Below are 25,067 nucleotides of genomic sequence, written 5' to 3' on the forward strand. Positions count from 1 at the left end.
AAAAAATCGCAAGATACCAGGACTTAAAAATCGAAATTCAATGACTATGGCACAAACCAGCAGTGGTAATTCCAGTGGTAATTGGCACACTGGGTGCTATTCCAAAAGCACTGGAATTACATTTAAAACAGTTAAAAATTGACAAAATCACCATCAGTCAAATGCAAAAAGCCGCACTGCTTGGATCTGCACGCATATTACGAAAATACGTTACGACGTCCTAGGCCCCTGGGTGGGGCCCGACTAGTAACCAATGCCAAATCCGGTGAAACAACTGGCCGCTGTGATACAATTGTGTAATAATAATAATAATAGTATAATAATAATAATAACACCAAAAGTGAAAAACCAGAAAAAACAGGCCACAGTTGAATTCTGGAAAGAATTGTGGGAAAATGCAAAGGACTACAACAAGGAAGCAAAGTGGATACATGACTTTGAGAAAAGCATTGGCAACAAACAAATGCAAGTATTAGAAATAACAACTGAGATGGTCAAAAATCGAGTTAAAAAGGTAAAGAATTGGACATCACCTGGAAAGGACCAATTACATGGTTTCTGGCTCAAATATCTGACCAGTTTACATGCAATATTGGCCAGGCAACTGAATGAAATTTTACAAAAGGGCCAAATTGATGAATGGTTGACAACTGGAAAAACATACTTGATTCAGAAAGATGCAACTAAAGGAACAACACCTGAAAACTACAGACCAATAACATGCTTGCCAACAACCTTCAAATTACTCACAGGTATTATTGCAGATAACATGATGGATTATTTGGAAACAAACAACATCTTGCCAGTAGAGCAAAAAGGCAACAAAAGAAGGAGCAGGGGCACAAAAGATCAGCTTCTAATTGATAAAATGATATTAGAAAATTGTAAGAACAGAAAAACAAACTTGAATATGGCCTGGATTGATTACAAAAAGGCATTTGACTCACTGCCACATAGTTGGATCATAAAATGCTTAGAAACAACTGGCATTAGCAAAAATATTACATCCTTTACTGAAAAGGCGATGAAACAATGGAGAACTGAGTTGGCAGTAGGGAATGAGATCTACGGAATGGTTAATATCAAGCGAGGAATTTTCCAGGGTGATTCACTTTCACCTCTTCTCTTCATCATCGCAATGATCCCACTATCAGTAATCTTAAAAAAAATGAAATTAGGCTACCAAACAGCCAAAGAAGCTGAAAAAATTTCACATTTACTATATATGGATGATTTGAAACTCTATGGAAAGTCAGAAATAGAAATCCAATCATTGACAAACACAGTCCGAGTATTCAGCACCGATATTTCAATGCAGTTTGGCATGGAAAAATGTGCCACTGTATCCATAAAAAGGGGCAAAATCACTGCATGTGAGGGAATTGAAATGGCCAATCGCCAATTAATTAAATGCAAAGAAAATGAAGCCTACAAATACTTAGGCATTCTGCAGTTGGATAACATCAAGCATGGAGAAGTAAAAACTATTGTCAGGCGAGAGTACACCAACAGAGTTAGGAAAATTTTAAAATCTAAATTGAATGGTGGAAATACAATCAAGGCCATAAATACCTGGGTAATACCAGTTATAAGATACACAGCTGGTATAGTTAATTGGACACAAGCTGATTTGGACCTTTTGGACCAAAAAACCAGGAAACTAATGACAATGCACTACAGTTTACATCCACGTGGTGATACTGATAGACTGTATCTGCCCCGAAAATCAGGTGGCAGAGGATTATTACAAGTGAAGCAAACAGTTGAAGAAGAAAAACATGCACTGGCGGATTATTTAAAAGAAAGTCAAGAACATCTATTAATCGAAGTAAAGAACAAAAATCTACTGAAGGCCCAACAGACGAAACAAGAATACAGAAAAGATGTGATAAAATCAAGAATGGAGAGTTGGCAGAACAAAGCACTGCATGGCCAATTTCTGGAAAAAATAAAAGATAAAGTGGACAGTGAACAAACTTGGTTATGGTTAACAACAGGTACATTAAAGAAAGAAACAGAGTCACTAATCCTGGCTGCGCAAGAACAAGCTATCCGCACAAACGCCATTAAGGCCAAAATAGAAAAATCCTCTGATGATGCCAAATGCAGACTTTGCAAAGAAGCTGATGAAACTGTTGATCACATACTCAGCTGCTGTAAAAAAATCACGCAGACTGATTATAAATTGCGGCACAATTCAGTAGCACAAATGATCCATTGGAATTTGTGCAAAAATTATAATATTAAAACAGCAACAAACTGGTGGGAACATCAGCCTGAAAAAGTCACCGAAAATCAGATGGTCAAGATCTTGTGGGATTTCCGTATACAAACCGACAAAATACTGGCGCATAATACACCAGACATCACACTGGTTGAGAAAAATAAGGTCACAATCATAGACATCGCAATACCAGGTGATAGCAGGGTCGCCAAGAAGGAACATGAAAAAATCGCAAGATACCAGGACTTAAAAATCGAAATTCAACGACTATGGCACAAACCAGCAGTGGTAATTCCAGTGGTAATTGGCACACTGGGTGCTATACCAAAAGCACTGGAATTACATTTAAAACAGTTAAAAATAGACAAAATCACCATCAGTCAAATGTAAAAAGCCGCACTGCTTGGATCTGCACGCATATTACGAAAATACATTACGACGTCCTAGGCCCCTGGGTGGGGCCCGACTAGTAACCAATGCCAAATCCGGCGAAACAACTGGCCGCCGTGATACAATTGTATAATAACAGCAGCAACAACAACCACTACATTTTTGTCACTTTGCTGCCATCTAATGACCATTTGGATTTTTGCAACTCTGGTAATTGATTATTATAATTATTTTATATTTTATTTTTGAAACTATTTAAATAAGAAATATGATTCAATCTAAGAGATCTAAAGCAGTAAATTCTAACACAGTATATACCATCGGCTTTCTAGTTTTCTTTACTTCAATCACATTCTCACTTTTCTTGAAAAATTAATCACTACTCTCTTCATTAAAAATTTTAAACCCATTTTAACTCAATGGGCACTTTAGACACTTTCAAAATGAGGCACATTTTTATTTGGCATGCAAGCCTTAAAACGGAAATCCAAGCTCTCCCATTACAACAAAAAGGCAAAATTTACCCAACACAAATAATAAGTAATCAATCATGATAATTTGCGTGACTCAGAATTAGGTCATGGGAATTTCAAATACTGCTCTCTGCCTTATATTAAAAAAACAAACCAAAAAATCAACTGGGTGCAGAGTTAACTAATCTTGGGAAATTGAAGAGAAGTAACGCAGACCAAATAACTTTGCCATCCTCATTAACTAAATTAAATGTATCATGAAGATGAGACAGATGAATAAACCATGAATATTTCTGTTTTGCAATAGGAAAGACTATCCTGCAATATTCCCGAGTGTGGCAGACTAAACAAAAGGCAACCAAAATTAATTCCTTTCCAAATTAAAGAAGAAATTGCTACAGAAAATGACTTCAGCTTGGTGATTTTCCAGAAAAGAAGACACGTAAATAAATGTCTACAGTACTGAAATGAAAGGAAGGGCGAGCCAAACACCAAATAGGAATGCATTAGTGGACAAGAAAATAGTTTCTGTATTACAGCTGTATTCAATGTTGTCTCGGTTGTAGCATTTCAGGTGTATCCTAAGTGATAGCGGACCTCTATCTGCTACTGCACAGCCTCTTTCTCAGATACATTCCCTTCCTTTACCTGATCATGATTAACAGTGGAAGAGATGCATGGCAGAAAAATGAACAGCAGGAAAACAGAGGGCACTCCTATCTATTTTTATTCTTTAAATGTAGTCTCTTCCCTATTCCATACAATAGTTAATACATGGATGATTATACAAATCAATAGCTATGTCTACTACTTTAGGCTGAAAAAAAATATTAAACATGCATAGAGATCAGTTCCTGGAGACAAAAAGACTTAGAAGATAAAAGAAAACCCATTAAGCTTAAAATCAATGATAGCTGAAAGCTTTGTGAGTAAGTAGGGGTGATTTGTCAAACAGAAATGCAGAGTGATACATTACCAATGCACTCGTTCTATTGATGGATTCAGCAAAAGGTGGAGGAGTTGGAGGAATCACCGATACCTTGCTAAGAGTTTTAAGGAAAAAAGAACATAAACAAAGCAATTGGTAAATATATCTGCTACATTTCCAGAATTGTCTCCTTCACATTTCATCATTTATCTCCAATTTTAGAATTCAGGAATTTCTAATGTATAAAGACATTCCACCCAATATTTAGAATAAAATAATAATAAAAAGTGACATAAAATACAATATAGCAACAGCCCATTCAGTGACTGTTCAAATGACACTAAAAAAAGTGTCGTTTAGTTACAACGGCGCTTTAAAAAGTGACTTTAGAAGTTTTAGAAGTTTATTTATATGCCGCCCTTTTCCCTGGGGGGACTCAGGGCGGCTTACAACTTGAAAAGGGGGGGGGGAACAAACATTTAACACGTAGGACAGTACGTCATTAAAAACACAACATTCATACCATTCGGGTGGGTTACAGTCTTTAGCCCCAGGCCTGACGGGATAGCCAGATTTTGAGGGCTGTGCGGAAGGTCTGGAGGGTGGTGAGGGTGCGAATCTCCACAGGGAGATCGTTCCATAGGGTCGGAGCTGCCAGCGAGAAGGCTCTCCTCCGCATGGTTGCCAGTCAACATTGACCAGCAGATGGGACTCGGAGGAGGCCTAATCTATGGGATCTAATAGGTCGAGTGGAGGTGATTGGCAGTAGGCGGTCTCTCAAGTACCCAGATCCACTACCATGAAGGGCTTTATGGGTGACAAGTAGCACCTTGAAGCATACCCGGAGATCGACAGGTAGCCAGTGCAGCTTGCGGAGGATAGGTGTTATGTGGGTGAAGCGAGGTGCACCCACAATCGCTCGCGCGGCCGCATTCTGGACTAGCTGAAGTCGCCGAATACTCTTCAAGGGCAGCCCCATGTAGAGCACATTGCAGTACTCCAGACTTGTGACCCAGACTTGTGACCCAGTTTCCACACTTACAACCATTACAGCACCCCCATGGTCACATGATCAAAATTTGGACTCTTGGCAACTCGTTCATGTATATGATACGGTAGTTGCAGTGTTCCTGAGTCATCTGATACCCTTTTATGACCTTCTGACAAGCAACGTTAATGTGGAAGCCAGATTCACCTAACAACCGTGTTATTAACACCACCAGAGGTGGGTTGCTAACGGTTCAGCTCCGCCCCCCCCCAACTCGGATGCTTCTGCGCATGCGGGGGAGCGTGCCTGAACTGATAGTAAAAAAATTAGCAACTCACTTCTGCTTAACACAGTTGTTATTATTATTACAGTTATTAACAACTGTAGTGATTCACTTAACAATTGTGGCAAAGAAAGTTATAAATGAGATAAAACTCACTTAGCAACTGTCTTGCTTAACAATGGAAATTTGGGGCACCAATGTGGTCATAAACTGAGGACTACCTGTACAAAATGCACTGCTTTCTCTTCAATGCGCATGTATGGTATTTTGTATTATTGACATTAACAACTAACTTCAGAAACCAAGTATCAAACTATTAAATATATTAAAATCTCCATCTGAAACTTAAAAGACTGCAAAGGATCATGAAAACCTTCTTAGGAAGAACTAAGAAAATGAATATATGTAAAACTTAGGAGATAAATCTTCTCAGCCTACAGTAACTTCCCAGTTCAAACAAAGAGCAAGAACTACTTCTTGATATGAGAAAGAAGTTAAAATTGACCTAAGATTTATAGGAATATGGAACCTCACTTTGGAATAGATCCATCTGTCCAAATGTTTATCTACTCATGGGTGGATAACATTTCTTCTCACAGTTTCCCCAATGGCATTAGCAAAGGAATCTATTATTATGTTGGTTTGAAACTAATATCAGTTTTTCAAATGCTGAAGTTTGCCTAACTTGATCTTCTTAAAGTCAACATGAAGAATAGCAGTCATAACACTTCCTTATCCACACTTCCTTGCGGACATAACAACATGTTAGTAATGTCTGAAGGCTGGTCACCTATAAACTACTAGACTGCACTATTTTACCCTAATATTTGCCACTGAAACCATTTGTTTAAGTGTCTAATAAGATGTCCAAATGATAAGAAAAAAAAATATTCCCCAGCTTTCCAACGTCTTCCCTCTACTATCTGAAAGTTACTACTGCTTCTCACTCACTTTGGCCATATATCCATCCATTGCTGGCCTAAAAATGATGTGACTATACTACAGTTCAATGTATCTTGATCATTCAGAGTTAAGACCCATAAGAAATGCTTAAAATTCTGCCCTAGATAAACTTAGACTCATGGTAAGTAATATATGTAGCCTACAAAGAATATTTAAAGATTCTGGAAGGGTTTTTTTTGTCACTTAGATCATATCTGTGATTGAATCATGGAATTAGAATGTCTATGGAGATTCTCGGTCATCCAGGTCATGGTTGTTCCAAAGATGTTTTATCAAGAGGCAACTGGATGTTCTGAGGGGAAGGGGTTTGAAGATATTTTCTTTCTCATCCAAGAAGCTTCTTCAGCTCAGAGCCTCTTGAAAAAGCACCTTTGGGACATGGAATTAGAACATTTGTCAGTTAGATCATGTCTGTGGTTGAAACATTAGGACAATGTATGAAATGCCAGAGAAATCTCATTTAAAGCATGCTTGTTTTATGTGTGTAAAGTATGATATTACATTTAAATTGTAACATTTGCATTTCAGTTCATATTAAAATGATTCTTAAATAACTGTAGGAAAGGATATCAGGATTGAAACTATATATTTGATTGAATAATTTGCTGAAAGTCGACTCCCCAATTTCCCTTCAACATTCAAGAAGTAATACTATTTGTGATCTGTCCATCGCATTCCTGTTAGCCTTGGTATTTATTTTTAAGCTTTAATCTTTTTAACCTTTAACTTTTTCAGTGAAACTGATACAAAACTTTACAATTTAATCCCTTTTACCACCTTTGCAAGAATGGCTTACAGTATCAGGGTCAAGGGCCACAGTGTTAAAGAGACGTCCCTTTACTCCTTCCCTTCCCCCAATATTCTTGAGGATGTGGCCATAGCAAAAGCCATAATTACAGAGCCACACTGAGGTACTTGGCTAGACTGCAACGCTGAAATAAAAGGCAGTCTTTTTGATGACTTGAAAGGTAACACAAGGAACACTGAAACAATTTCCCCAGGTAAATAGTTGGACATGGAGATTTCATGAATGAGTTTGCCAAAGACGTCTTATATTTTAAGCCTTTCTAAAGTTGGACTTAGAAATTCCAAGAATTGCAAGTCTTGTATATCTGAATGAGGCCAAGTTGTGAAATACTGCTATGGCTGAAGTTGCACAAGTTCTGTATCTAAAAAGAGTCCATGGCAATGAAATGTGTACTCTATCCACACTCACTACCAGTAAAAGCTTCAACAGGCTTCTTGCACGGGATAATACGCACTTAGTACTGCATCAAACGTCTGTGGGACACGTCAACCTTCTTGTCCTTACCTTAATTTCTGATAAGATTTCAAGAGTTTTGCACCAGCAGTTTCATATCTACCTATCAAGAAAGAAAAGAACCCAAGGTCACTGATAGCAATAAACTTCTACCTGCATGCCAATTTTTTTAAAAATCAGATGTCGCCATTTATATCAACTGTTTTTACTCCTTGACATTGCCAATATGAAAATGTTTGTGGCTCCTGTTTTTGTTCAATGCCCCATGTTATAATGAACTATGGAGATCTCAACTACAGCACACACACAAATTAAAAAGAAGTAAACATTAATAAGGCAAGACCATAAAATGAAAAGAAACAACTTTCCTATGTAACACCATTTAAATGTTGTACAACTTTTCAGTACACATAGTCCTGGAAAAATCTCACCGATTATAAACTATGGAGAGGCAATCAACTAAAACACAATCAACCCATGTGATTCAATCCATCCACAAGTTGCAAATGATGAATGGTGTGCAGCAATAAAAGCATTGATTATTAAGAATTACATTTGCAATGTGTTCTTATATCTGTCCACAAAGAAAATCATTCTGTATCAGGTAAATCATTAACAATATAGAAAATAATTCTTTTGCATACTCAACTAAACAAGCAATAAAAATTATTTTCTCACACTGACTAATCGCTTGATCTTTCATATTAAGTGTACTAATAAAACAGGGAAGTGTGTATGATATTCAGAAGTCTTCTAGCAGTAGTTCTGCTACTCTAGATTCATTAATCTATTCTATACAGAGAGAGCTATATAAATCAACCTAACCTGTAATAAAAGAGCTAGGGTTATAAAACACAGCAACTGGACATTGAAGAATGAAGGGAGAAAAACTCAAGTTTTAGTGTTCCTAAGAAGAATAGCTACTGGCAGAAAAGATCCCACCAGAACTGCAAGCTTTAATCAGTTTGATCCAGTGGTGGGATTCAGCCAGTTTGCACCCCTTCAGGAGAACCGGTTGTTAACTTTCTGAGCAGTTTGGTAAACTGGTTGTTGGAAGAAATTATTAGGGCAGAGAACAGGTTGTTACATTATTTGAATCCCACTACTGATTTGATCAATAGTTAAATCAACAGAAATGGTTTCTTCAAATTTACTTCACAAACTAAACAGCCTCCAAATTCAGAGTCTTAGCTTTAAATAATGAAATGATCCTATTCACACACCTACAAAGTTGAGGAAAAGATTTTTATGAAAGGAAGTAGAATTAACATTTTAAAGGCATGAGCTTTTTAAACATACTTAGATTAATTGTTAACCAAGCCAGACTGCAAATAAAGGATGGCGTTGATGATTATTTCTCTTCTGAAAAACACTGCCCTGATAAGTTAGAGTCAATTCAAGCTTTATCCCAAAGCCTAAGAATTGTCCAAATATCACTGAAATATATGTATGTGGTTCTTGTTTTTTTGTAAATGAAGTCAAATAAGTCCAACTTTGTCAGCTGTTTTTACAATTGCATTGTTATAGTTCCTAATGTTCCAATAATTATGAGGAAAAATGTTGCTGGTTTAGTCCATAATCTCTGTAATTCAATTGTTCAGTCCAAATATTTTAAAATCCTTTCCAGTTCCTTTTAAGCTATTTAATACTGTCACATTTATAAGTAAACATTATAGAGCTTTTCTTCAACTATTGTGGTGGTCAGCATATTATGCTCTAGATTTCTGTTCATCTGAATTTGGAAATGCGATAAAATGTTTAAACAGGCATTGTGAAGCATTATGTGCATCAAATCTACTCTCCTTCTATCATTATCATCATAGCTCTGATGAATTACTGTACTTAAGAAGCAATAAAGAGTAGTTTATTTATATTATTTATTTATATAGTTTATTAAATTAAGAAGAGGTTCAAGTTGTGATAGTGTGATAGAGAACATGGCCCACTAGTATGAAGATGTTAGATTAAATGCCAGATAACTGATTATTTGAAAAGTTGGAATAGTCAATAATTGATTTAATGAAGCAAAAATTTGGCATTCAAAAAATAATTTCATAATTTTATTTTGGGCTTTGGAAGTCAAGAGGTTGTCATCAGAAATTTGGGGAATAGCGAAGAGCGATGGGCCATTTTCAATCATTTGAATTTGGAATGTACCTGACGGGACAATGAATACCTAAATCTTTCATCCATTTGTTGAACAGGTCCTTTTATTCAAACTTTTTATTTTTATTTCTGCTCTTACCAAATTTCCATATTGCTGGTAGGGTTAGCATTAGTTGCCGGACTGAATTTATTTTCTTATATTTGTTATGGTTAGTCATGTTGCATATGTCAGTTGAAACGCAGTCTGGAAATCTCTTCTAAAAAGGTCATTTTGCTTATTTATTTACGCCTGTCAGATAGGTAACTGATGGTTCAAATAATATTTTTGCACTATGTGAAAAACACCACACTAATGCCACAGAGCATTACAATAGATAAAAATGCATTTGTACTGAAGTTTTAAAATTAATTTATTATTAAGCAGTAAAATGAAAGTGTAGGTGATTAGTTTTTTATGAAAACATGGAACTGATTTTATTTTCTGCAGTTCCTTATTGTTAACACTGTGCCAGGTATATCAGGAGTTTATTGGCCTTCTATAGTTATAAACAGTGTAAGCTGAACCCAGGGGCAATCAACAGATAATAATTATTGCTATTATGATTAATACTTACTAGTCTGTTATTTTGGCTTCAAGAGTTATAATTAAGGTTTACCTCTTTATACACCTGCAGCCAAGCATATTGAAGTCAGTTTATTTCAATGGGGCATAAGCACAATCATGGGTAGTAGGTTATTTCTGGACCATCTTTTACATTTATTCAGTTTCTAGTTATTGTTCCAAAGTTTAGGGGTTTTTTTTATCAAGAGATATTATATCCCATTCATTTTTCTTCATTTTTCAAGACTGAGAAATCAATTTGTGAAAGCATTGTGTCTACAAGATTATTTGAGTTATTTAAATTCTAATTCTGGGTGATCTCCAAGGATATATGAGTAGAATGCAACATTTATAACTGATTTTTTCTTTCCATCACTCCCCATTGAGCTTCCATCCCAATCTACTGCAGGATATCTCCATACCAGCAAAGCAGATTTTGAAAGCACAAATGTGATGAAAAAAATTCTTTGTCCATTCTGCAAATATGACATTGCAATATCTGGATTGTAAAGATGCAAATGGATGATCACAAAAGAGCGTGACACGACAAAAGGGCGAACGACAAAACGGTGCCGACTAAACCGCGTCATCATCAACGCGTCGACAACAGCGTGGAGACAGAAGGGCGATTTCAGTCGACAGAGGGGCGATTTAAGTTAAGGTAAGGGTTAGGTTTAGGGTTAGGTTTAGGGTTAGGTTTAGGGTTAGGTTTAGGGTTAGGTTTAAGGTTAGGTTTAGGGTTAGGTTTAGCGTTACGTTTAGGATTAGGTTTAGGGTTAGGTTTAAGGTTAGGGTTAGCATTACGTTTAGGGTTAGGTTTAGGGTTAGGGTTAGGTTTAGTTTTACAGCGTGTTTCTGTCGCTGCGCTGTTGTCGGCACGATTCAGCGCTCATTCGTCGGAGCGCTTTAGAACATGCGGTTTTGTCACCGCGGTTTAGTCGGGTGCGGTTTTGTCGTTCGCCCTTTTGTCGGTGAACCACAAAAGAGTTATTTATTGGTTCTGTATTTCACATATACTGTAGATATGGTAGTTCTATGCTAAGGGAAGTCCTTTCTCTAGCAGGATAGGTTAATATTACACTGCATTTTGGAACTGGATTAGTAAGAACTCTTAGTAATTTAGCATGCTTTTTCCTAAATTGTACCATAATAATGATTATATTACATTCAATTGCATTTAAAACTGAATAATTGTTTGGCATTATGATAAAATGCCAAAAGAGGGCACCATTTGAATTCATAAAATAACACCTCATTCATAAATTCAATAATCAATAATTTGCCCTGAAAACTGCTAAAAGTCCAATATTTTTTTAGGAAAATGTTGAATTACATGAGCCACCTTATATATTTAGACAGTTATTAAAGAAAACATCCTTGTTCTTATCAAAGAACAAATCATTTTCCTTGATTACCATTCAAAAATTCAGTTTTCTCCATTTTAAGCCATCAATCTAGAAAATGTTATCTTTCCCAAGTTGATTCCCTTTTAAGTTTATAGAATTTGATATTGCATAATTTCTAGTCAGCTGACCAGCGGTGTCCTGTACATCTTGATGTGGGAAAAAGATTGATATAAAGAAATCTACCATGTTTCCCCAAAATTACGACATGCCCTGATAATAAGACCATGCCATATTTTTCCTGTGGGCAAAAATATACACCCTCCCCCAATAATAAGCCCCCTGGACAACACCCCTCCTCCAGCCAGGCAGAATGCCACTCACCAACCTAGCGATATCCTGAAGGAGCAAAGCCGCAGGAGTCGTGGGGAGGGGGGGACAAAGGTGCTCACATTGCTTGATGCCTTTGAGATACCGCTAGGTTGGTGGGTGGTGGGGGTTGCCGGGCAGCTGCTCTCACAAATCTTCCGAGCGGCCATTGCCGGAAGACTCAACAGCGGATCTCTGGAGTTTGGAAGCCAGTTATGCTCGGAGCATGGCGGTGACGGTGGCAATGCCCCGGCCCAGCCCTGCAAGGAGAGTTGGGCATGGTGAGGCAGGGAGGCACGCGAGCTGGAGGCAGAACAAGTGCTCGTGCAACCTCTCTTTCCAGCTGGGCAGAGCACCATGCGGCTTAGTGCCTTTGGGATATTACTGGGTCGGTGAGTGGCGCTCTGCCCAGCTGGAAAGGGGCATTGCTGGGCGGCTGCTCATGAGCGTGGTCACCTCATGGCGGCTTTGTTGCGCTGCCGCGAGAGCGCAACACAGCCGTTTGCCCCTGAGGCTGTGCAGCCACCTGGCAACACAAACCAATAAGCCCCCCAATAAGGCCCAAGCAAAATTTCGGGGGGGGGGAGGTCAAAAGAAAATAAAACCCTGTCTTATTTTTGGGGAAACACTTGATGTTGTGGAAGACAACTTTTGACACGCAAATAGCTAGATTTTTCTGGGGGTTTTCCCATTACATCCCAACCCAACCCAAAGTCTACCAAGAGCTGTTGAAGAGATGGAAGAAGCAAACCTGATGCATCCAAGAATCATCAAGGTGGGACAATGACATCAGGAGTATGACATTATGTCAAAATGGGAAGAGACGGTACCTTTACAAATCAAAATAATATTATTTCTTTTGGGATTTGTACTTTAATTATATACCTAGATTTAATTTTTTATATCTTGTTCCTATAAACACTGTTTAACATATGCATTTGAAATGTAATTAAAATTCACTTATAGATTATTTTCTAATATTATTTTTTTTAAAAAATAATGGTAATATTAATTTATTTTCATTATTTCCTCTTTCCTTGGCCCATCTTATGCTTAAATTGCATTCCCTTTCTTCTCTTTGCTATCATTTTAAAAAACACACATTAAAACATATGCAACAACCCTCCATCACCTTCTGGATCTCAACAGCAGCAGTGCCTTTGAATAAATTCCACTTTTTTGTAACTAGAACAAAACTCAATTTGGTCTCTATCTTCCAGTGTTTTTGCAAGAGAAATGCTCTGGAATTAATCAGGTAGATAGGGAAAAGATTAGAAAGCCTAATAAACACTGAAATTTGATATAAGCAGCTTTGGCAAGAGTGTATATAGAAATTTCCACTTAAGAAAATTCTCATGATAGCTGTTTTCCTTTTTAAGGAAGGTGTCTGATGGCCCATGAGGGAAAGAAACCCGCATCCATATTTAAGCAGAACATGGGCCAACCACACTGACACAGATATTGTGCAAGCCTTCACATTATCCACAACTCTTTGTCAGACAAAAGCAAGAAAATGTAAAGTGTGGAGCATAACAGCAATTTGAGTCATAAATTCTGCTGTTTAAAGTACCATTTCTGAAAACACAAAGGATATATATCCTCCATCTGTCTCCAATCACTGACAAAGTACATAAGGTTCTAGTCTGACAAAGAGCAAAATTAAAGATTTTAAAAACAATACAGAGGAAAGGCAGACAGTAAAGTTATGTGGTGTGCTAAGTTAAAAAAAGAACAATTCATTGTAACATTACTTTAGGAGAGGACCAGTCTGAGCCTGAGGTCAGGGTCAAACGCATCATCAATTTGGAGTCTTTATGCCTCCATAAGAGATCTAAGTCCAGCCCCTTCTTGAAGTCCCTTAACTCTTACCTGGCACCAATTTGCCTTGACCATTGATTCTTGCATATAAGTAGCATGAAATAAACTTGTAGTACTTTTGAACTCTATTTTGGTTCCTGATTTCTTGCATCTGACACTATTTAGGAACTGGAGGGATTTGAACTCTCAGCATGTTAAAAAAAAGACCCTCTGGTATGAAGGTTCTCTTTTTCTTCCAACCATGAACCAACAAGGTTATCATTACAAATGAAAGCAAATATACGCATCTCAGGATAATGTTGCAGGATCCAATCTGGGTTGATCATCGGGACCAGAGGTTTAGTCTTCCGAGTTTTTTGACTTGTGCTGGAGCCCATCCTCAGAGAACTTCTTTCTACCAGAATATGTGCTTTGGAGTTTGGACAATTCTATATGTAGTATTTATTGGTGCCTGGTTGTGTGTAGTTTTTTAGTTTTTGATTGGGGTGTTGATGGCTAGCTGTTAATTATGACTTAATACCCAGGCATCACTATCCCAATCAACAACTAAAAAACTACACACAACCAGGCACCATATAAATACTATGCATAAAATATCCCAAAGCACACATTCTGGATAAAGAGAAATTCCCTGAGGATGGACTTGAGCATGAATGTCAAAAGCTCAGACGACTAAACCTCTAGTCCCAGTGACTGATCCAGATTGGATCCTGCAAGGTTATCATTGTTGTTCTGTATCTTGGAAAATACTATACCCTACTGCCCAGGGTAGAATTTGCCACCAGAGAAAGGTCAACCCAGATAAGGAAATCCCTCAGCAAATGTCATAATATCATATTATTGTTGTAGTTCTAATATTTCTATCCATATGCAGAAATTTGCTGGAAATAATGGAAATGGGATTAATGGACATAAAGAAGCCACACATAAATGCAAAAAAGGACAACCAACAGAAATAGATTTGCCTACCTGTAATTGTACTAAAATCATTGAATTCAGCACAAAAGGTGAACTAACCTAAGTAGTTGAGTGTTATTACTTACGACAAATGCATATATTTATATTTTAAGGCAGTGTGAATTGAAATACCGTACTTTTCAGAGTATAAGATGCCTTCCCCGCCACCAAGTGGGTGAAAATTGTGGTGTGTCTTATACACCAAATGTTGCTGAATCCCTGTCCACCCACTGGCCCCCATCTGCTGCGCGTTTTCTGACTCCACATGTCACATTTTCAGCCTCCACACGACTCGTTTTTGGCCTCCATGCATTGCATTTTACGGTGGTTGCAGATGGCAGGGAATAGCGGCGGCGAATGGGCCACACCAAATGGGCCATGGAAGTTAACAAGCCACAGTGGTGGCGAACGGGTGGCAGCAAATGGGTGGCAGCGAACAGGCCAGAGTGAATCGGTGGTGGTGGTGAATGGGCGGCAGCAGCGCTGAATGGGCTATGGCGAACGGGCCAGATGAATGCCAGGTGGATTCTGGGAAGCAAAGGCAGGATTTTTTTTCTTGTTTTCGTCCCCCCAAAAGGTAGATGTGTCTTACAGTCCGGAACATCTTATACTCTGAAAAATACGGTAATTCAATACAATTGCAACTATTATAGCTCAATAAAATTGCATTTTGAAATCTCAACACTTAACAGATTAGCATTCTTGAAGACTGTTTTTGCTAAGATAAAACATGAATTAGAATGAGAAACTTATCAAAGTTATCAATTTATCTGGCATATAACTTAATGCTTCTCCTGTTTTTATTTGGTACCTTCAGTTGGGAATTTCTTTGCTCTCTCCTCAAAGAACCATTCACCTGTTTTCACTTTAACAGACCTGCAAAAAAACAAAATGTGCTTATTTGAATTTTAAACATGCCTTTTTCAAGGAGGACTTTTGGAACAATAAATGGACTAGTTATTTAAATAAAGTCAAATCAGTTCCATCATGGTGATGAAGAGCAGTGAAACATCAACTCTTGCATAATCAGAGTTACGTATTCTGTGATTTTGCACTAGCATACAAAACCTAATTCATATTGAGAGCACCTATAGCTGCAGTTAATTTTTGAAACTCCATTCAGACACTGTAAATATTTGGCTCCTAGCTCCACAACTATTTTATTAATAAATAAAACCAAATTAGTTTTGTCCTGAAAATCAGCTCATACATATACCCACTTGAACCCTTTTTTCTTCTCTCCTCAGGAACTATTTTTCTAATTCTTCTTCTGAAAGACTCATCAAGCCATTCTGCCATTTTCAGCAGCTGGCTATTTGGAAACTCCTATAAATTTGATTCCCAAGACAGAGGTCCCTACTGTCAAATATATAAAGGTGGCCCTCAACTTATGAGTACAGTTGAGTCCAAAATTTATGTTGCTAAGTGAGACATTTGTCAAGTGAGTTTTATAATTCATTTTATAATTTTTCTCGCCATATTTGTTAAGTGAATCACTGCAGTTCTTAAATTAGTAACATGGCTGTTAAGGTTTCCCTGTTGACTTTGTCAGAAAGTCTCAAAAGGGGAGCATATGACCCTGGGACACGACACCTGTCATAAATGTGAGTCAACTGTCAAGCATCCAAATGTAAATCCCTTGGCCATGGGGATGCTGCAATGGTCCTAACTGTGAAAAATGGTCATAAATCAGTTTTTCAATGCCATTGTAACTTCAAATAGTCACTAAATGAACTGTTGTAAGTTGAGGACTTCCTGTACTTAGTTTGATTTGTTTTCATATCAGAAAACTAGTAAAGAATAATCAGCAATTCGAGTATTAAACTAAGGTAAGTTCTTACTCAGAAGCATAGCAGACAGTGCATTTCCACAGAAAGGCATTTACAGTAATGCGACATTGAGAGCATATAAGATGGCTGCATCCTTTGCACACTGCTCCTCTATCGATCAGGATTCCAAATGACTTCTGACAACGGGCACATGACCGTTTCTGAGATCCATAGTTGGCATTCTTTGTTCCTTTACGCCAAAGTTGCTGTAGTTGGATTTTCAGTTGGCTGTAGTTGGCCAGAAAGAAATAAGAATATTCACACATTTGCCAGGTGGAACATGTACCAGCATTACAAATTTTATTAAGCTTTAGCTGTGAATTATGATACTCTCTATGTTCCATGGAAAGGAACCCTTCTATTAAACCTCCAATGTAAAATGTCAAATAGCCTGGGAAATTACCCCAGAATATTTAATGGTCCATTCTTGAATAAAGTTTTGGAGAAGCAATTTTGGATGATTCTGAGGAGTTGAATATATTTTAATTTGATTCTTACATGTTCAGGACACAAAAAGAACCAGGAAGGGTTTCAACCTACAAACTCTCATGAACAATAGAATCTTGAGATGCATGGCTTGAATGATCTGAATGACTTGACAATAGGAAGATTCCAGTTTGTCCTGACTAGTAATTTGGCAATCTGACCCTGTTCCTAGATTATTTATATATTTCTCAGTGACTTTCACATATGGGGCATTGCAAAATTCTATCCTGTCTTACAACCCTTCTTACATCTGTAAATAAAGTGGATAGGGGAAGGGATCCAGAGCTCCAAAGGATCTCAAAAAGTGCAACATTCCTTATGTAGAATTCTAAACCTCTCTGAATGGTTAGGGCCAAATTTGGAGTCTTGCTCTGGCAGTTTTGCCAGTTTAGGGGGGGGGGAGTTTGAAGGGCAAAATTCTATAGAGCCATGATGGCGAACCTATGGCATGCATAGCCCTCTCCGCAGGCATGCCAACCGTCAACCCAGCCCAGCTTTACTGTGCATGAGTGTGCGCCTCCCGCTGGCCAGCTGGAGTTCAGGTCTCTGCCGTGCATGTGCTGGGGGAGGGGTGCATGCAGGGGACATATGCAGGCATGTGCAGGAGGATGCGGCGTATGTGTGGTGGCACTTGCATTGCATTTTGAGGGTTCGTGCACGTGTACGGAGGGGGTACCCCATTTTTGGCTTGGCAGCCTCCTGCACCAATCTGGAAGCCAAAACGGGGCATGGGGAGGAAATGCACAGGGGATGCACATGCATGTATGGGGGTGGAGCGCATGCTCAAGGGGCATGCGCAGGGTTGCTTGCATTGCATTTTGGGGTTTTGCATGCATGTGTGTTTTGGGCACTCGGCACCAAAAAGGTTAGCCATCACTGTTATAACTTAACTCTTCAAAATACTTAAGACCTCTATTTGTTGTTTTTCAGTTGCTAAACCATGTCCCACTCTTCACAACCCCATGGATCATAGTACGGTAGGCTTCCTGTCTTCCACTGTCTCCCAAAGTTTGCTCAAATGCATGTCACTTGCATCCATGACACTATCTAACAATGTCACCCGTTAAAACCACTAAACCCTCCTTCTAAACCTGGCTCTTACCATCCTTCCCATTTCTGCAGCGTGATCCTAATGTAAAGGCTACGCAGCATTTTGAGCAAGTCAAGAATGCACACCTCTGATCTAGCCTCATCAATGCAGAGACAAGTTCTATCTTGATCATAGATAAACCATGAAACATTCTCTAAAAAGCGTTTTGAGGAGGGAGAATTAATTGAAACCTTAATTGGTGGGAAAGCGGATAAATCTGAATGAATCCATTTACTCTGTTTTATATGGGGTCTCAGTTTCTCTGAAAGATCAGTTAGGAGTTTTTTTATAATTTGGGGCTGATATTTGTAGTAAACCAAACCAACCATAGTGAAGAACTTTCTGCAAGCATATAAAATTGCACAAGCATTAAGATCTATCTTACCACTGGTATGAATTATTGAACATCATTATTGGTATCCCATTATTTGTGCACCTTTGCCCTCAAGAATATGCTTGTCCAGTACAATAACAATCCATCAATTGTTAAGGAGGCTTATGAATTTAATGAATTTTTAGAAAGTGATTGGTTTTGAACATGGAATTCTGTTTTCATGTTTAAAGATTGATGGCTAACTCTTACAGTTGCTTTACTGAATGGTATGCTTTCTTAATATTTAAATTTTTGAAACTGTAAACTGTTTTGGAATATTATGTTGAAAATCAGCACCGAAGCATCAAAATCCTTATTTTTTCCCCAAAAATTCTTAATTGCCAAGCTAATTCCACTGGCAATGAATGAGGGCACTTCCACACAGTCACCAGTTTCATTCCCCAGGCCCACAAAAATACTTCGAACTTGGTCTGTCAATCTTTCTGCTTCTGCCTGTTTGAATGTTGAGAGGGCACATAAACTACTGTCCCACTTCAAACTGCTGAAGACCTGTAATACAACAATCCACACAAAAGAGGAAGAAAAAGAAGTGGGAGATCTAGACAGTGGGAGATTGACTGTTTCTGAAGAAGAGGAAATTGACAAAACCAGAAACCAGTTTTACTCTGATGGTTTTATCTACTTAGAACTTAAGTCAACAGCTAGCATTTTCATTACAGTAATTGAAATATAAGAGTTGGAAACAAGTGGTATGCAGTCCTCAACTCAGGATAGTAATGGAGCGTGCCAATGATGGTCATAAGTTATGACGGACACAAAATAAGTTGGGCAATTGACTGACCTGTTTTTACTATTATTTTTTTGCAGCAGTTGCAGCGCATATCACCATGTTCCTTAAATTAATCCATGAAACCACTTAGGTTTCTTCCTACAAATGATTTCATTTAAAATTTCAACACTAGAGGGTGTTTTTGTGCTATCGTACCACAGAAGCATTCAGGATAACTCAAAAGTTTGGACAATAAACTTGTACATTTTTGCATGCCATTTTGTTTGGTCCTCAAAAGATATTGTATTATATATTTTGAACAGTAGATCAACTTACACAACCAACAGCAGCTTGCATTCCCAAATAAGAACACACATACCTTACTCTTTGTTCCTCCAGTTTTCTCAACATCTCGTCACGGCAAAGGACATTTAGAACAATGTCTTGCTCTAGTTCCTTAAGTAAGTTAAAGTTAAATTCTTGAGACATCTTCTCTTCTGATGTTCATAAGACAGAATATCCAATATCATCCAGCAGGCAAATGAGTTATGAAAACTTACATCCTTCATTCATTAGTGAAACATTTGCAAGGCATTGTTCTTTTTAAAAACAGTAATAATAGAAGTGTGTATTTCAGACAAGCCTTTGTTTTCACAAACTCATTATCTGTTTAATACATCTGCTCTTCTTATTAACAGTTGTCTGCTTCCTCCCATGAAGATATGAACTTCAGGCTCTCAATCTACTGGAAGTAATATTAAATTGATAAAAGAAATAAATTAGTAATTCTGGTAGAAAATTGGTTCGGGAATATTTTTGTTAAATGTCTCCTGGTTCTTTTGACTATAACTTTGTTGGTACATAAGTGTAGTAGGAAAAGTGGTTTATCATTGCTCAATTTTACTGGGCTTATACACCTTTGTTTGTTATATGTAGCTTTCAAAAAAAAGTATTTAATAGCCAATTATAATAAGCAAAGTAATAAAAGATAAAGATCTGTTTCCTAATTTCATGTGGGGGGTGTGAGAGAGAGAGTGGGTGGGAGAGAGGGAGGGAATTATGTTTTGTCTAAGTCTCTCAGGGCACATAATATCGCTTTGCATAAAAAAAATAAAATTCTAACTGACCACACCCCTCTCATGTCCTTTTGTTATTTCCTGCAATGTGCACTCATATTGCACCCATGCATATTGACTCATGAATTAGTGTACAATAAATAGAAAAACCGCGACCATCATCGCCAAGCAAAAACGTGGGAGAATTTCATTGATGTGACTTGAAGAAAGAAATAACAAGAGAGATCAAAAGAGAGAGAACTGTCTGAAAAATCACCATTCATCTCCAGTTTTGCAAATATGAGAAATATACCTCTAAGCAACCATGTTTTCTAGGAGGCCTAAGAATTTGTGAGTTGGAGATTATCTCTCTTTATGCAAAATGCACAATGTGTTTCAGATCAAAGGAAGAAGTTAGCTTTATCTTCGTGCCACTTGATATAAACAGTAGCTTTATAACTTCATTGACCAAAGAAGACCAAAGAAATCTAATTGGTACTTCTTTATGTGTGAAAAGCTTGTCTAAATTATTTCCTAAATAAAATCAATAAAATCATCACCAAATTTAAGCAGATATCATAGCATTCACACCTTCATCAGACATAAGCAGGTGCAGAATCTCATTGTTCACAATGACAAAAGTGCCTGTGTCTGAATCTTTAGGAATGAGCTGAAATTACAACCATTTATTGTAGAACATGATGGCGAACATTTTTCTTACAGCGTGCTAAAATTTCATGCACTGCTGCGTGCATGTGCATGCCCACTCAATTTCCCACCCAACTGCACATGCATGCACGACACATACACACACACACTGCATGCACACGACCCCTCCCCAGGCTCTGGAGGCTTTCCTGAAGCCTGGGGAGGGCAAAAACGGCTTCCCCCAGCTTTCCGGAAATTGGAAACTTGTTCCCAAACTTCTGGTTGGCTCGTTGGGGCCGTTTTTCGCCCTCCCCAGCCTCCAGAGGCTTTCCTGAAGCCTGGGGAGGGTGAAAACGGCCTCTCCTGGCTCTCCAGAAATGTGAAAAATCAGCTGGCATGTGCGCACATGCGCGCCAGAGCTGACAGCTGGTGTGCCATCTGTGGCATGTGTGCCATAGGCTCACCATCATGGCTGTAGAATAACCGCATTGGCCTGAATGAGATTATTCAGAATTAAGGCATTATTGAGGTTAGAAAGTTAAATGTACCATGAAGAGGAAATGAGGAAACAACAGAAGTTGTGTAATGCATCATTTCATATTATGATTCTCCCTCTTTGGATGTCAGGAACTCAACTTTTCACTTACAAACATTTTATTTGAATATCCAATTACATCCTATAATTTTATTATAGAAAATCAAGTACATTCTCATTAGTAGTGGAAATGATTTTTTTTGCTAAATCAAGTATCTAGCATTCCACATGTATCTCTCAAAATAATATTAACACGTTTCTTATTCTTGTGAATATAAAAAGGCAGAACTTGTTCAAGTTTATATTCTATTGGGAGAATATGGTTCCGTTATTGGATAATTATCAGCTCTTATACTACTTGTAGCTTTTGTTTAGGAATGGCAAGAAACTGACCAAATCTCTAAAATCCCTCATTTGTTTTATTCTTTTCTTTCTATTGCAAATTAGCTTAACCATGCCTCTTATTAAATACACAGGTGGTAATCACATTTTGTCACATTACTTTGATTAAACTTAAATTGAAATTAAATCAAATCAGATTTTATTTTTGTCCTGGCCTCACCTACTTCTTTATTACCAGCTCTCCCATTTTTTAAACAGATCCTCCAGAATCTTTAACTGGGTCCTAATGTGAATGTACTTGCTTGCTATACTATAGGCTGCTGGCCATACTTGCACTGGTGAGACACAGAGGAAAATAATTTTGTGTCACATACAGAAAGAGTCAGACACCTCAGCCTATCTTTGGTGACAGAACTCAGTTTGGCTGAGGAATTCTGGGAGTTAAAGTCCACAAGGCTTAATGTGGCCAGGTTTGGAGACGCTTCAACTAGCATACTGTGGGTTCAGCTTTTACTTCTATTTTCTCTTGCACTGGGAGTAGGTGATGGTGGGTGGCACTGCTAAGCTGCCAGACCAAAGAAGGAGATCTGGTCAGGGGATGAAGACCCACTGAGATTCTGGGAAAAGAGGCTTGAGAACTCTAGACTTCTATCCTACAGGCTGAACTTGTTTTGTTATGTGACTCCTGGTCCTGGCAAGAAAATGGCCTGCATTATCCCCATCTTCTACAGAGGAATGTAAGGTTGAGAGCTATGGCTTCCATCAGAGATGCCCTGATGAACTGAAGACTTCCCGATTAACATTTAAGTATCCAACACCATATCATAATGCACCAGTTCCCTAGATGAAGTGCATTTTCCAAAGACTTGGTCTCAAAATACTGTAAATGTTCTATCACGATAAATTTAAAAAGAAAACATGAGACTAATGTAATGGTGAACAGAAAGTATATTTCCTTTGAGGACATTTTTTCTTCTGGATTTATTAATAGCTCTCCTAATATTAACCATAATATTTATGTTAGGTTTTGAATGTTAAATCATTAGACCTGAGATAGGTGGCATGGTGGTTAAGGCACCAGGCTAAAAACCAGGAGTAAGTTCTAGTCTGCCTTACTCCCAAATCCAGATCAGTCACTTGTCCAGAATGGTATGAAGTCGCCTGCTTGGCCCCTTTTTGGCCCTATTCTATGTACTTTCACTCAGCCTGAGGAAAAAGGCAAGAGCAAACCACTTCTCAAAAAGCTTGCCAACAAAACTGCAGGAAGTCACCAGGAGTCAACATGGACACAAAAATACTAAACTAAACAAACAAAAATCCTTAGCCTTAGAAAATAAAAACAGATCAGACAAAAATTCCACGAAACTATTTTTTCCCATTAATAGCGACTTACCTATTCCTTCCAAACCAGAAAGAGAGCCTCGCTTTATGGAATAAGAGCTTGTTACCACCTTCTCATATGATTCCGTCTTGCTGAACCAGAATTAACATGGAGTTTTCTCTGTGTGCTTCACCTGATTGTCCTTCAGCCATCTGCACTGGAAGTCACCATTAGCAACACAATTTGCTCTCAAAGAGAGGCTCAACAGGTTTTGGAAGAAGCCATTCACTCAGGAGAAAGAAAGAAAAACAGCTGTTCTCATTAAGATAGGTCTGAAACATCCAAGTCATGGAACAGGAAGAGTAATAGCAGTTAAATGTGATACTGACAGCGTTTCCTCCTCCTTCCTCTCTAATATTAGATGTGTGCAATTCTGCAAACCTCAGTTTCCGCAAAGCTTCAGAATAAGAAGCATACAATTATAGTCAATATGCCGTTTACAAGAAATGATTGGGGAGGTGGTTGTTGACAACTTAGGCAATTAGACAATATTGCAGTATTGTTAATGTGGAGATGAAACTGTTTTATTTTACTGCGAATGTGCATACTTTTAATGGACGGAAGGGTTTTATCTTTGTTATTGGGCCAAAATCAAATTCATCACTCATCAAAAACAAGCAGCATCTTAGCTAGAGTCTCTAGATCTTCAGTGTCTACAATCACCTATATGTCTGTTTAAGAACCCTATCCAAATTTAAAGATAATATTTTGGAATAAGTTAACTTTTGCAGTATTTCTCTTATTAAATCAATGATCCATCTAGACTTGCATTCTGTTTCTCACAGTGGCCAATTCCCATTGAATCTGGAGATTCCCAGAAAATAAACTTCTTGGTTCTTCATTCTCATATTTCCAGTCATATATTTTTCATCTTTGCTGGTGAAAATGATTCATATAGCAAAAACAATGTTCCATATATTCTTGGCAACAATATGGAAGAAAGTTATCATTGCTTTCTGGGTTATTTTTTCAACTTCCCAGTTCAAACTACAACCTTAGGATTTACCGTCTAGACTATAAGCTTAGGATACTCTTTCATCCTATTATCAAACAGGCTTGGCATTTATCATCTCTTTGGGATCGGCTTTTTGGAACCAGTCAAGATCTACTTGTGCCTAGGAATTCTGTAAGGAATATCCCAGCATTGTGGGTTTTTTGAAGGAGATGGTGCCAGAACCAGATAAGGGCTGAACAGGTCTCTTCAGAAACGACATATTTCAGAACAAGGTTTTTCCTGAAAAACAGTGAGTTCTGTTTTACTCTTCATGGTATGGAATAAGAATGAGAATGAGAATGGGAATGGGAATAGAATAGAATAGAATAGAATAGAACAGAACAGAACAGAACAGAACAGAACAGAACAGAACAGAACAGAATAGGAATACTTTATCTGGCCAAGTGCGATTAAATACACAATTTGCATAGCTCTCAGTGTACATGCAAAGCAATAGAGTAATACTAATCATAATAATGATACCAATAAGATGGGGGTAGTAGAGGAAATGATGACGATGATAGTGGTGGTGGTGATAATAAATAAATAAATAAATAAATAAATAAGAAAAAAGTTTGGTTCATTGACATTGCAATACCTGGTGATGTGTAAATTGAAGATAAGCAGCAAGAAAAAAATCACAAAGTACCAGGATTTGCAAATTGAAGTTCAGCAACTGTGGAAAAAGAAGTCGAGTATTGTCCCGATTGTAATTGGAACCCTTGAAGCAATAATGAAAGGGTTGCCTCGCTATTTGGAAATTCTAAATTTATCGGACTTCAACATAGCAATAGCAATAGCAATGGCAGTTAGACTTATATACCGCTTCATAGGGCTTTCAGCCCTCTCTAAGCAGTTTACAGAGTCAGCATATCGCCCCCACAGTCTGGGTCCTCATTT

The 25,067-nt window shown here is 37.9% G+C and overlaps 1 protein-coding gene across 5 annotated transcripts in view; it reads right to left on the bottom strand.

The window, feature by feature from the left end:
* SYTL3 (synaptotagmin like 3) overlaps window positions 1-25,067 on the bottom strand; it is a 50,015-nt gene that overhangs the window by 13,602 nt on the left and 11,346 nt on the right. For 2 of the 5 annotated variants that reach the window (XM_014057668.2, XM_087718232.1), the window contains exons 1-6: window positions 23,186-23,458; window positions 19,592-19,957; window positions 16,546-16,761; window positions 15,516-15,580; window positions 7,562-7,613; window positions 4,064-4,130 (exon numbers count right to left, since the gene is read on the bottom strand). In XM_014057668.2, coding sequence (XP_013913143.1) covers window positions 4,064-4,130; window positions 7,562-7,613; window positions 15,516-15,580; window positions 16,546-16,761; window positions 19,592-19,701 — 510 coding nt within the window. In that variant the 5' untranslated portion in view covers window positions 19,702-19,957; window positions 23,186-23,458. Of the gene's footprint in view, window positions 1-4,063; window positions 4,131-7,561; window positions 7,614-15,515; window positions 15,581-16,545; window positions 16,762-19,591; window positions 19,958-23,185; window positions 23,459-25,067 lie in introns of those variants that run through there. The other 3 variants (XM_014057636.2, XM_014057651.2, XM_014057644.2) reach the window with 2 other exon arrangements.

The sequence above is a fragment of the Thamnophis sirtalis genome, unplaced genomic scaffold (genome assembly GCF_051295495.1).
Source record: "Thamnophis sirtalis isolate CommonGarterSnake01/CBP01778 unplaced genomic scaffold, rThaSir2_p1.2 scaffold_6, whole genome shotgun sequence".
NCBI lineage: Eukaryota > Metazoa > Chordata > Lepidosauria > Squamata > Natricidae > Thamnophis > Thamnophis sirtalis.